Source organism: Sus scrofa, chromosome 3 (assembly GCF_054392235.1).
Source record: "Sus scrofa isolate SSC_HxYL_T2T_F1_AM1 chromosome 3, Sscrofa_HxYL_maternal_Yorkshire_Landrace_v2.0, whole genome shotgun sequence".
Classification (NCBI taxonomy): Eukaryota; Metazoa; Chordata; class Mammalia; order Artiodactyla; family Suidae; genus Sus; species Sus scrofa.
Window position 1 is genome coordinate 38,787,511 of NC_139385.1, and position 13,645 is coordinate 38,801,155.

At 50.3% G+C, this 13,645-nt stretch overlaps 1 protein-coding gene across 2 annotated transcripts in view; it reads left to right on the forward strand.

Annotated features, from left to right (window-relative positions):
* The first annotated feature begins 5,119 nt into the window (after window positions 1-5,119).
* Window positions 5,120-13,645, forward strand: part of TEKT5 (tektin 5) — a 42,331-nt gene continuing 33,805 nt past the window's right edge. Inside the window, exons 1-3 of one of the 2 annotated variants that reach the window (XM_085017600.1) lie at window positions 5,120-5,799; window positions 9,533-9,616; window positions 10,232-10,302. In XM_085017600.1, coding sequence (XP_084873726.1) covers window positions 5,221-5,799; window positions 9,533-9,616; window positions 10,232-10,302 — 734 coding nt within the window. In that variant the 5' untranslated portion in view covers window positions 5,120-5,220. The remainder of the gene's footprint in view (window positions 5,800-9,532; window positions 9,617-10,231; window positions 10,303-13,645) is intronic. The other variant, XM_003354612.5, reaches the window with a different exon arrangement.

A 13,645-nucleotide genomic window follows, 5' to 3' on the forward strand; every position in this document is an offset into this window, starting at 1 on the left:
GCCCCACTCAGTGGGTTAGAGCATCTGGCATTGCTGTGGCTGTGGTGTAGGCTGGCAGGGGAAGTTTCGATTCAATCCCTAGCCCGGGAACTTCCATATGCAGCAGGTTCAGCCCTAAAAAGCAAAAAAATAAAAAAAAAAAAAAGTTCACAACAGCATTGTTCATAGTCGTCAAAAAGGGGAAACAGCCCAATTGTTCATCAATAGATGAATAGATAAATTACGATCTGGCTATATGATGGGGTCATATTCAGCAATAAAAAAAATACTGACATTTGCTATGGCAGGGATGAACCCTGAAGACCCCACTGCCCCACTCTTTGGGAGGCACTTTTTTGAGGCAGCAAATAAACAAAAAAATCAGAAAAAAAATTTCAGAGACATGATGGTGGAGTAAGACGACTCAAACTCACCTCCTCTCAAGAAAACACCAAAATCACAATGAAAATGAACAGCTGTAGACAAAATAGACTGGAAACTACCAAGAACGATATCCTACTCCCAAAGACGAAGAAGAACCCACAAGGAGCCGGTAGGAGGAGCACTTTTGAAAAATAAGTAAACCCCATACCAGCCCGCTGGGCAACCCACAAACTTAGCAAAATCAAGCCAGATCCCCAGGTGGCTGAGAGGCGGGCACCTTGGGTTCTCTGGGGATGGTTTCACTTTGCAGAGTGTCCTCGGGGCTGGTGCTGGAACACCTCCCCAGATCCCTCCAGCAAAAGCAGCCTGGAGACCAGGTGAGCGGGGCCCCAGGCACTGTCAGCCTGCAGCAAGCTGTCCAGCCTGGAAGTCACCGAGGAAGTTTTGGGCTGCCTCTTGGGGTTTATTGTTAAGGCCCCACCCCTTCCACAGCAGTCCTGTAACCAGTGCCAGGTGGGGGACAGGGCGTGCATGCCAGAGTGACCCCACACCTATAGCAGCAGGCTCTGTGCCAAGGCAGGCGCTGGCCACTCCTGACTAATGTCTGAAGCCACGGCCTCACACCCACGGATGGGGAAACCTCCGGGGCAATATACAGCCATGTGAATAATATAGAATGAAATAATGCCATTTGCAGCAACATAGATGCAACTAGAGGTTCTTATATTAAGTGAAGTAAGTCAGCAAGAAAGACAAATACCATATGGTATCACTTATACGTGGAATCTAAAATATGGCACAGATGAACCAATGTACAGAACAGAAACAGATCCACAGACATGGATATCAGAGGTCGCCAAGGGAGAAGGGGGGAAGGAGTGGGATGGACGGGGAGCTTGGGGTTGATAGATACAAACTATTCCATTTGGAATGGATAAGCAATGAGGTCCTGCTGCACAGCACAGGGACCTCTATCCAGTCTCTTGGGAGAAAACATGATGGGGGAGATGGGAGAAAAAGGAATGTATACGTATGCATGACTGGGTCATTTACCGTATAGCCCAAACTGGCACAACACTGTAAATCAACTATTCTTTAATTAAAAAAATACAAAAAAAGTAAATCATAAGAAAAAAAGCATACATTCAGAGGCCTACAAGAGGCAGAAAGCCTTCAAGACAATACATAGTCACTTAAAAAAATGGATGCTCTGCTATTCTGTAACTTATTCTGGAAGTTACCCTTAGACATGCTCAGAAATGCAGGTGGCAAGATGCTGATTGTGTTTACAGGGACGCTCTGCCAAGGGTCCCGTTTATACGGCGTTCTGTGGGGGAGAGAGCGCCCCCTGGCGGTTTCCGGGTTAGGGGCGGGGGAATGAGCACTAAGGTCTTGCCAGGGTCTTGCCCATCTTGGCGGTGGCGGTGGGCCCGTGGGTCTTGGTCAGCACGCTCGGGACCGCACGGAAGGGGAATCCTACCTTGTGAAAACTGTGCCTCTGAGAACTTGACTTAGAGCAATACCGGTGGTAGGACATTTATTGCAGTGATATTTGTATTCGCAAAAGACAGGTAACAACTTAAAGGCCCCAGGCGTAGACAATGATCCAATAAATAATAGACCCTCGGTATAATGGAGCAGCGCTACGGAACGGAAGAGAGAGATGTTTATGGACCCAAACGAGACGATCTCCAAGAATGGGATTCCACAGAATTACGTGGAAAATGCTGTGTATGGTGTTTACCATTGACATAAAAAGATGCAGATGCCTATAAGCTTGTATGTGTACAGAATAGCTCTAGAAAATTCCAAAAATCTGATAATAGCAGTTATATTTGGGAAGACGGGAAGTAGCTAGGAGCGGTGAGAAAGTCTAAATTTTATTTTATACCCTTAGCTATGGCTCACGTTAATACTTTTACCGTGAACATTGAGTGCTTAAAAAAATACCCACTCTGGAGTTCCCACTGTGGCTCAGTAGGTTAAGACCCTGACATAAATAGATGCAAACTATTGCCTTTGGAATGGATAAGCAATGCGATCCTGCTATATAGCACGGAGAACTATATCTAGTCACTTGTGATGGAGCCTGATGGAGGATAATATGAGAAAAAGAATGTATATATGTATGTGTGACTGGGTCACCTTGCTGTACAGTAGAAAATGGACAGAACACTGTAAACCAGCTATAATGGAAAAAATAAAAATCACTATGAAAAAAGAAAAGAACCTGACATAGTGTCTGTGAGGAGGTAGGTTCCATCCCTGGCCAGTCTATGTTGCCATAAACTGCAGCAGAGTTTGCAGAGGCAGCTCCGATCCGGTGTGGCCACGGCTGTGGTGTAGACCTGCATCTGCCGCTCCAATTTGTCCCCTAGCCTTGGAAAGTCCTTATGCCGAAGGTGCAGAGGTTTAAAAAAAAAGAAAAAAGGGTTTTTAACATAAATAAATAAATGAACATCAACACCCTTTTTGGCTCATTTTTTGGCTGCCCAGTGTGCAGGCCCTTCACCTGTGGGAGGTTCATCTTCAAGGATCCTGCAAAGTGAGGGTTGTTAGGTGTGGAGGGGCCCAGAGCCTGCCCTCTAAGATGGGGTGTCAAGCTCTCCTCATAGCTTCACTGTGCAAGTTAAACAGATGAGGATATGTACAGCCCTGGGTATACAGAAGGTGCTTAATACATGATATGTCTCTCTGCGTGAGGCCCCTCATACCCATTCCGTTTTGCAGTCCTGGTTTTGGGCAACCGGGGAAAAAATTCACATCAACCATCTCCCTCCACTAACAAGGACCCTTTGAGGGTTAGTTTTGGTTTTGTTTTTCCTTTTTGGCCGCACCCGGCTCTCAGAAGTTCCCAGGGATCGAACTCAAGCCACAGCAGTGACAACGCCAGGTCTTTAACCTGCTGAGCCACCAGGGAACTCCCTGAGAGTTAGTCTTTTCTTTCTCATTTCCAAAGGGGGAAAGACCCCACAAACCAAGCACCCCTCTTGTCCAATTCCTTGAGATTTTCTTGCCATTTCCACCAGTTGGGGAGGCGAGGATGTTTCTTAATGGGATAAAAACACGGTATAGAGAGAAGGTATAGATCTGAGGGTTGAATACCTTTTCCGGAAGAGTGAAACCTCTCTAGACGCCCGTTCATCCGTTCAGTCCTGTGCTGGGTGCTGGACTTAATGGTGAAGCCAAAAAGACTTAGCAGAGCCCCACTGGGAGCTCTCAGTCCCTCCCGCTTCCTTCTGAAGGTCAGGTTCATTCAAGCACAGTTTCCTTTTTGGCCCCGTCCATGGCATGTGGAAGTTCCCGGGCCAGGGATCAAACGGGCGGCGACCACGCCAGATTCTTAACCCGCTGAGCCACCGGTATACTTCCAATTCTATTTGAATAGGGGATCTGCATATTCAAGCATAATTCACATACAGTAAAGTTCACCCTTTTTAGTGAATGGTTCCCTGTGGTTGTTTCTTTTTCTTCGATAAACCAAAGGGCTTTATTGGGAAGGGCCCCCCTCCCCCGCCCCAGGCGGAGCGCTGCAGGATCAGGGAACCCGGGAGAACGGCCCTCAGTTCATTGGGTTTTGACAAATACAGATAGTGTGGACCCCCCCTCCCCATCACATTCCCAAATATTCTCCTGTCCTTTGTGGTCAGTCTCCCCATGCCCACCCCCACCAGCCCCTGGTGACCGCTCACCTGCCTTCCGTCCTTATGGACCTGCCTTTTCCAGAATGTCTTTAGGTGGAATCCTGCGGGATCTGTGAGTCTAGCTGCTGCCATTTAGGTTAATCCATTCGAGATGCATTCGCGTTGTCTCACGTGCCGAGAGCTCATTCCTTTTTACAGCCGTGTCGTAGCTCACGCTGTGCGTGGATCACGTTGGTGCCATCCTGGGGACAAAGAGAGAAGGAAGACAACTGACCTTGACCAAGCTGGCCCTGAGCTGGTTGCATGGACCGGAGTGGACCGCCTTGCATGTTCTCCCACAGGCTGAGCGGAGTCTGGAAAGGCAAGAGTTGATGATTACGGAAAATAGAGAAATGCCATTTCTTACACCTCCACCTCTGTGGATTGAAAAACCCATATTCAGAGCTCCTGTTATGGCTCAGAAGGTGAAGAACCCAACATAGTATCTATGGGTATGTGGGTTAGATCTCTGGCCTTGCTCAGTAGGTTAAGGACCCAGCGTCGCCACAAGCTGCAGAGTAGGTCGCAGGCGCAGCTCGGATCTGGCATTGCCGTGGCTGTGGCATAGGCCAGTTGGCAGCTGCAGCTCTGATTCGACCCCTAGCCTGGGAACTTCCATATGCTGCATGTGTGGCTGTAAAAAGAAAAAAAGGAAAAGAAAGAAAACCCCACGTTCACTGTCTTTTTTTTTTTTTTTTTTTTTTTTTTTTTTTTTTTTTTTTTTGTCTTTTTGCCTTTCCTAGGGCCGCTCCCGCGGCATATGGAGATTCCCAGGCTAGGGGTCTAATTGGAGCTGTAGCCACCGGCCTATACCAGAGCCATAGCAACACAGGATCTGAGCTGTGTCTGCAACCTACACCACAGCTCACGGCAACACCAGATCCTTAACCCACTGAGCAAGGCCAGGGATCGAACCTGCAACCTCAAGGGTCCTAGCTGGATTCGTTAACCACTGCGCCACGACAGGAACTCCGGTCTTAATTTTTGCCTGAATGATAAAGCACCAGCTGGGGCAAGTGAGCCAGGACCCTCAAAAGGCCCCATTCCCCCAGGCTTTATGACAACAGTGCCGCGTCATAGAGGTCCCCTCTGTCCTTAAGAGAGGTTCCATCCCCTTCCTGATGCCTTGGCCCCTGTGGGCAGAGACTTGCCCTAGCAGGGCTGACGGGGGAGGATGGAGTTTCTTGGAACCACTCAGACCGCCAGTTACTGTGGCCCCAAGAAAGTCTGTGGTGGCATCAGTGCGCTGCCCCCGGTGGCACCGGCCCCAGTGATCCAGGAGTGTTACCAGCCCTATTACCTGCCTGGGTACCGCTACCTCAACTCATGGAGGCCCAGCCTCTTCTACAAGGTCTGCAATGTCCAGACCTGCCCGGATGAGGGCGCCACATGCAGGAGCGCCCTGCGGCCGCCCACCATCCTGCCGGCCGTCCGGTCCGCGCTCTTCTGTCGATACAGCCCCCACGACTGGGACCAGTCCAACCAGCTGCAGATGCGCGGGGCTGAGGCCTCAAGGCTGTGGGCCGGCCGGCTGATGGGTGACTCCATGCGGCTCATGCAGGACAAGGACCAGCTAACGCGCCAGATGCAGGAGGGGACCTGCCGGAACCTGGGCCAGAGGCTGTCAGACATTGGCTTCTGGAAGTCGGAGCTGAGCTATGAGCTGGAGAGGCTTCTGAACGAGAATCACAGCCTGGACTCGATCAAGAGGCGGCTGGAGTGCGCGGCTGAGGAGCTGAACTGTCCATTGCAGGTGAGCGTGGGACGGGGAGGGGGGCGCCTGGCGGCCACTCCAATGATGCCCTGTGATGCAGCCTCCATGCTCCCCTTGCGTGAAGATCAAGGTGACGGGAACCTTGCACTCAATATCATCTATAACTAGTTTTAAGGTAAAATTGTATACATATGTGTGTATATATGTGTATACGTATAATATATATTATATATCATATATATAATGATATGGAACTTATCATATGGACTGAATGGAACTTCCTTTTCTCCTTGGGGTTATATCAAAATTACAAGGGTTTTGGAGTTCCTGTTGTGGCTCAGGAGGTTATGAACCCAACTAATATACATGAGAATGTGGGTCCGATCCCTGGCCTCACTCAGTGGGTTAAGGATCTGGCATTGCCGTGAGCTGTGGTTGCAGAAGCAGTTCAGATTCCGAGTTGCTATGGTTGTGGCTGGCAGCTGCAGCTCCAAAACCCCTAGCCCAGGAAATTCAATATGCCACGGGAGTAGCCCTAAAAAAAAAAAAAATTATAGGGGTTTCGTAAAGACATTAACAAGCCTGTGTGTGCATATTTGTACATACTTAAAGTCACTGCTGGAGTTCCCGTCGTGGCACAGTGGTTAACGAATCCGACTAGGAACCATGAGGTTGTGGGTTCGACCCCTGGCCTTGTTCAGTAGGTTAAGGATACGGTGTTGCCGTGAGCTGTGGTGTAGGTCGCAGATGTGGCTCGGACCCCAAGTTGCTGTGGCTGTGGCATGGGCTAGCGTCTACAGCTCCAATTGGACCCCTAGCCTGGGAACCTCCACACGCTGCGGGAAGTGGCCCTAGAAGAGGAAAAAAGCCAAAAATTACAAAACAAAAAAAAAAAACCCCAAAGTCACTGCTTTATTTTTCTCCACAGCCCTTGAGACCTGCTAACATACTCTGCAATTTAGCGTTTACTTCTGATTTTTCTGACTGCTTTGCCACCGAGAACTTCTATTCAGCTATGGCAGACTGGTGTGTTTACACTGGTGCTTAATGAGCAGTGTCTACACTGATTGCCTGTCGTCTAAACCAGCGTTGTGAATGGCACTCAGCAGGCACTCCAGAAATATTTGTTGAATAAACGAATAAATACCTGGATGTGCACATCCTTGCTCCCCCAGTCAGCAGGCATATCTGGGATCGGTTAGGATTGCTTTGGGCTGCAGGTAAACCGATAACTGACTAGAATGGCTCAGCCAAGGAGGAATTTCATTTTATGTGACAAGGAGAATTCCAGAAGGAAAGAGAGGGGGCTGCTGCCCCCTCCACATGATGCCAGAAGAGACCCAGGCTCCTATCTTTCTGCCTGGCCATCCTCAGTGGGGGCTTCTGTCCTACCATTTTTAATATATATATTTTTTTATTTCTCCCACTTTTAAGAATGCTTCCTATCTCATGCTGCAAACACTCCCTTGCAAGGAGCAACTGGACACTCTCCTTTGAGACAGGAGGATGAGGGTACGGAAGGGGCAAAATGCCAACTGTCCCTGCCCCTTTTTATCAGGGGATATCACTTTTCCAGAAGCCCATTATGTGATTCCGTTTTTCAGCCTATTTCCCAGAACTCAGCTGGGCTTCTTGGCTGCAGAAGAGTCTGGACAAGTGAGTGTTTTTTCCTGGGTCCTGGAGTGGACGTGGGGTGAGGAACTGGCATTATCTGCCTTGGGCGGGAGGTCCTCTTGGTACCGTGACATTCTGGGGCTCCCTAGAGCGTGTGGGGACCCAGACCTTCCTGCCTGGAGACCTCCCGCAGCGGTGTCTGCTCCACGTCGGGCGTGGGGACGTTTGTAGGAGAGGTCCTGTTCCGGTTCCCTGGAGACATGGCACAGGTTCTGACCACCATGGGGTGGGGGTGGAGGTCCCTACCATTGCCCTGCGCCCCCAGGTTTCTCCACTGGAAGGAGAGTGGGCAAGGCTGGGCTCAGAGACCCAGGGCAGCCTCTGAAACCCAGTGCTCCCCCCTCCCACTCTCTCCTCACTCCCCCAGGCTGTCTGGAAAGCCCAGCTCTGGGGGCTCAGGGACTGGGAGATGGCTCCGTTCTATCCACTTGTCTCCAATGCCAAGGTTACTATCTCAGTCCAGATGCCTTTCACTGGGCAAAGTAGATGGCCTCCTTCCTGGCCTCCTGACTTCTGCCCCATCCAACTCACTTTCCAGACAGTAGCCAGAGGGATGATTTAAAATATAAAACTAGGGAGTTCTCCTTGTGGTTCAGCGGGTTAAGGACCCCTTAGTCTTCGTGAGGATGTGGGTTTGATCCCTGGCCTCACTCAGTGGGTTAAGGATCTGGCATCACCATGAGCTCTAGTGTAGGTCACAGATGGGGCTTGGGTGTAGCGTGACTGTGACTGTGGTGTAGGCAAGCAGCTACAGATCTGATTCGACCCCTAGCCTGGGAACCTCCATATGCTACAGGTACAGCTGTAAAAAGAAAGGAAAAAAAATAAAATATTAAACTAGATCTTGGTACCTTCTTGCTAAACCCCCCTCAATGCCTTCTTCGTGCACCCCAGTTCACGTCTGAGTTCCTTGTCACGGTCCCAGTCGCTTCTTGTCTGCTGCTGCTCCTACCCCCAGGGCCTTTGCACCTGCTCTTCTCTCTTTCTGGTACGTTATCCCCACTCATGTATGCCACTTCTCATAATTCAGGTCTTGGTCTGTCACCTCCTTCAAGAAGTCCTCCCTGACCGCCCTGCTGGTTACTCCCCACCCACCCACACCCCCCTTTCTCCATCACAGCCCTTAGCACAGTCTGAAATGACTGAGTTTCTTTCTGTGTTCACTTGTGTGTGTTGTCTCTCTTCTGTCAGAAGTCCATAAGAGCAGGGACTGTTTAGTTCACTGCAGTATCCGCAGTAACTTGATCCAGTGGGATTCAGGGAGAAGGGCCGTCAACTTGGGGGGATCCCCCAAGAAGGGGCTTCCTCTCCCTTCCGGGTTACCAGATGCATCTGCATCCCAATGCCAGGTGCCACACTCCCTGCTTCCTCCTCACTCCCGTGGCCCTTCGTGACATCACAGGCCCGTGGCCCATCGCCATTCTTTCTCTGGCTGCTGCTGCTGCATTGAACAAGCTCTCCTCCTGGCTTCTGCTCTCTTCACATCCCCATGATGGTGGCAAGGTCCGTGGCCGTGTGGCAGGGTTGCCTGCGTCTCACTTGACTCTGGCCACTGTCCAAAGCCCTGGCCCCATTTAGAGATCTTCATATATATTCACAGGTGCCACTTATTTTTCTTTTTTTCTTTTTTGGCTGTTCCACAGCTTATGGAGTTCCTGGGTCAGGGATCAGATTCAAGCCGCAGCTCTGACCCAAGCTGCAGCTGTGGCCATGCGAGGTTCTTAACCTACTGTGCCAGGCCGGGGACCAAACCTTGTCCCAGGGCTCCCAGGATGCTGCCCATCCCATTGGGCCACAGCAGCAGCTCCTCATAGGTACGACTGACTTATTGGCAGCATTTGAAGTGCTTTACACTTGTCAAGTGAACGTAACCATAACTTGAGTTATGTACCAGCTTTGCACCCATCTACCATCCTGAGCACCCACTGAGGGAGCAGGGGAGGCAGAAACCCACCCAAATGCACGGTGATGGGGCCACATGAAGCATCCAGGTTGCCCAGGAATGAAACAGACCAGGCAAAGGCAGATGTGAGTCCCTTCCGCTCAGGGTCTCCACAGGGCTGCAGGGAGAACACGTCGTTTCCTGCTGCATCCACAGGTGGCCCTGGAGTGTCTGTACCAGCGAGAGAAAAGGATCGGGATCGATTTGGTCCACGACAACGTGGAGAAAAATCTTATCCGGGTAAGGAGCCTCCTGGGTCTGACTGGCCCCCGGAAGGAGGAGGGAAGGCCAGCTGGTCAGAGAGGTTTCTGAGCCACCTGCAGGTGCAGAAGCCTCAAGCATCACCCCGTTCCAAGTTAGGGCAAAGAAAGCGTGGGTGGGGACCTACGTTGCTATTTAGAAACAGTGAGAAACGAGATCATCTGACCCTGTCTTTTCCTCTCCAACATGGGCATCATAATATTAAGACTCCAAAATAACGGTAATAATGGCCAGGGTTTATTAAGCACCTATTGTATGCCACGCACAGTACACTTCGTATGCATATTTCATTGAATGATGAAATATTCCATAAATGAACACTTGGCACATAGTAGGTGCAGCATCTTCTTTTCACTTGGAAGTATACAAAAAGGAAAAGCAGGGCAAAGAAGGTAAACTTTCCACAATCAACCCACAGTTGCCTGGCCCGGGGATCACGTGGGTTGAGGCAGGAAATGGACCCCACCCTGATGTTTCACTTTGTGGGGCAGAGGGTGGGCAGCGAGGGGTGGAGGGTGGGGCGCTGACCCGGGAGATGGGATGCTGTGCGTCTCTAGGGGGCACCGACCGCTCTTCTGACGTTTTTCATTGCAGGAAGTAGATTTGCTCAAATGCTGCCAAGAGCAGATGCGAAAACTAGCTCAAAGGATTGATATCCAGATGCGGTAAGAGCAGCTTTCTCTCCCACTTCTTGGAGTTTGTTTTGGGTCTTCTGGGGGGCAAGAGAGAGTGGTCCTACATCTCCAGGTGGTTCTTTTGATCCAGTGGTGTGCTGGTAAGGGCTTAACCACCAGCTCTCCAAGAAAAGACAAAAATCCTGATGCGTTGCATTTGCCAATTTCAGTGGTGTCCATGCTCCCACTGTGGCTGATCACCAATACGAGGCCACTGAGAGGTGCACAGCTGATTTTCATGAGTCAGCACAGCGTTGGTGGTTCTTGTTTGCAGTAAGGATCTTGGTCTCATTGCGGCTCCTCTTAGCCTGTGGCTCCCCCAAGTGAGTTCTGGACTTTAGGACATGGCAAAGAGTGGGTGGCTTTGGGCATCAAGGCGAGATGCCTGGGCACCTCCGGGGGGAGCTGGTGGACGCATTTGAGCCACCGTCCCTTTGAGGCTTCAAAGGAATTGGCTTTTTGTTCTTGGAAGATTATGGACCCTGTGTCATGACTGGCCAGGAGCCTCCCCCATAATTAAAGGGAGGCTTGAATTTTACAGGGCTTGGGACCTTGGATCACAGCTCCCCCTGAGGCAGCAGCCTTCCTGCCTGGCCCTTGGGCCAAGCACTTGCTTTTAACTCTTGCAGGGCAGGCTGTGCAGGTGTTTTTTTCCCCTTTTTGTTTGCTCAGATATAGATAACATTGCCAGGGCTGCCCCATCCTGCTGCACAGGGCACAGGGGCAGCTCACCTAGGATGCTGAGGGGTCAGGAAGCTTGCAAATAATCTCAGGGCAGGTGGGCTTGGTGCCCTGGCTTATTGTACCCTAGAAACAGCAGTCATTCCCACTACACACACACACACACACACACACACACACACATGCACAGGAGCCCCTCGACTCCACTGAGGCAGTCAGAATGGGTGGCGAGGAGAGGAGAGAATTATCCAGGATAAAGGAGCATCCAGGGCAGTGATGAGAAGCTCCCTGCAGATCTAAGGGCATGGTCAGGAGGCAGACAAGTTGGGAAGACCCAGGGGGACATCAGAGGTGGAGACAGACCAGGACCTGGGATCTTGCACCTGGACAAACAAACATCTCCTCCAGCAACAACCCAAAGAAACTATAAGGGGCTAAAAATGACCCTGTGCACACCCCATTGGGGCAAATTACGAACAAGCTACAAAAAGACCCCGAACCCAGTTGCCACTTCTGAGGAGCCGGGAGCAAAAGCAGGGGCTGTGCCTGCCCCCTGCACATAGCACCATCAAAGGGGTGGGCAGACCCCCAAAGCCACCTCTCTGGCTGGACCTGTAGACCCACCCCCACCTTCAATCCCTGGCAAGAACCCTCCCCTCTCAGGGAGCCAGCATAGGAAATGGTTACTTGTTTTCTTTGCTCCCTCCTTCTGCAGCAGGAGCCCCACAAAAAGCTTTGCCTGAATTTCTTGTCTGGCCTCTTAACAATTTCTAGTGATAAAGGAGGCCAGGAACCCTGGTAGGTAACAGAGACAAGTGGAAATGAGGTGCAAATACAGCAGTGACTGCAGTGACAGTTGAATAGATGAAAGCAGTGTTGAAACCCATTATCTGTGTGCCTCTGTCCTGATTACTGACAATTCAGCCTACTGCTTGGACTCTGTTTGCCCAATATTTGTCTATAAATTAATTCACTTAAAAAAAAAAAAAAAACCCTTGGCGTTGCCATTGTGGCTCAGCAGGTTATAAACCCAACGAATATTCATGAAGATGCGGGTTCCATCCCTGGCCTCACTCAGTGGGTTAAGGATCTGGCATTGCTGTGAGCTGTGGTGTAGGTCGCAGGTGCAGCTCGGATCCCTGCGTGGCTGTGCCTGTGGCATGGACCTCAGGTACAGCTCTGATTGGACCCCTGGCCTGGGAACATTCATATGCCACAGGTGCAGCCCTAAAAAGAAAAATTAAAAAAGAAAGAAAGAAAGAAAGAAAGAAAGAAAAAAAGAAAGAAAGAAAAAAAGAAAGAAAGAAAGAAAAGGCTTTCCTGACTGGGCAGGAGCAGTGATCAGGCTTTTCCTAGTGGGCTGACATGCACGGTAAGTTTGGGCACTGGCCAGGCTCTCCATTCAGGGGACACAGGGGCTGCCACTTCCTTCCCTGGGCTTCATTAGCAGAGGCCAGGAGGTGGGGCAGGCTGACCTGGGATTCTGAGGACCCCAGCCTCCCCCTGATGCTCTGGCATGTTTTTCTACACACTCTGGCTCCTTAGGCAGGATGGGGCCCCATCTCTCCACAGCTCTGCCAATTCCAAAGGCCTCAGGGGTCTCAGGATGGCTCTTCCTGCCCAGTAGGACCCCTATACATCTTGATGAGTGGGGGTCCACCACCAGGATTTAATTTCCTTGCTTCTGTTCTGCTTGAAATCCCTCATCAGCTTCCAGTTTCCATAGCAGAAAAAGAAGTGGCAGACAGACAGACAGACAGGGGAGAGGTAGAGACACACACTGAGGTCCCAAGACAGAGAGAAAGCAAGAAGTAGTAGAAAGAGATAAAGAAGAGAGTGATATCCAGCAATCCCACTCCTGGGCATTTATCTAGACAAAACTACAATTCAAAAAGATACGTGCACCCCTGTGTTCATTGTAGCACCATTCACAAAAAGCAGACCCATCCCCACCCCACCAGGGCAGTGATGAGAAGCTCCCTGCACCAAGGAGTTCCTGCTGTGACCCAGCGGAAACAAATCTGACTGGCATCCATGAGGACGCAGATTCAATCCCAGGCCTCACTCAGGGGGTTAAAGATCTGGCATTGCCATGGGCTGTGGTGTAGACTGCAGACAGCTCGGATCCTGTGTTGCTATGGCTGTGGTGTAGGCTGGCAGCTATAGCTCCAATTAGGCCCCTAGCCTGGGAACTTCCAAATGCCATGAGTGCGGCCCTAAAAAGAGAAAAAAGAAAAACAAACAAACAAAAAATCACAATAGCCAAGACATGGAAACAACCTAAATGTCCATCAATAGACGAATGGATTAAGATGTGATACATACGTACAATGGAATACTATTCAGCCATAAAAATGAAATAATGGGAATTCCCATTGTGGTGCAGCGGAAATGAATCTGTCTGGTATCCATGAAGATATGGATTCAATCCCTGGCCTCGCTCAGTGGGTTGGGGATCAGGCGTTGCTGTGAGCTGTGGTGTAGGTTGCAGATGCAGCTTGGATTCTGTGTTGCTGTGGCTGTGGCGTAGGCCAGCAGCTGTAGCTCCCATTCAACCCCTAGCCTGGAAACCTCCATATGCCATGGGTGCAGCCCTAAAAAAGAAAAAAAAAACAAAAAAAACCCCAAAAAACAAACCCAAATGAAGTAATGC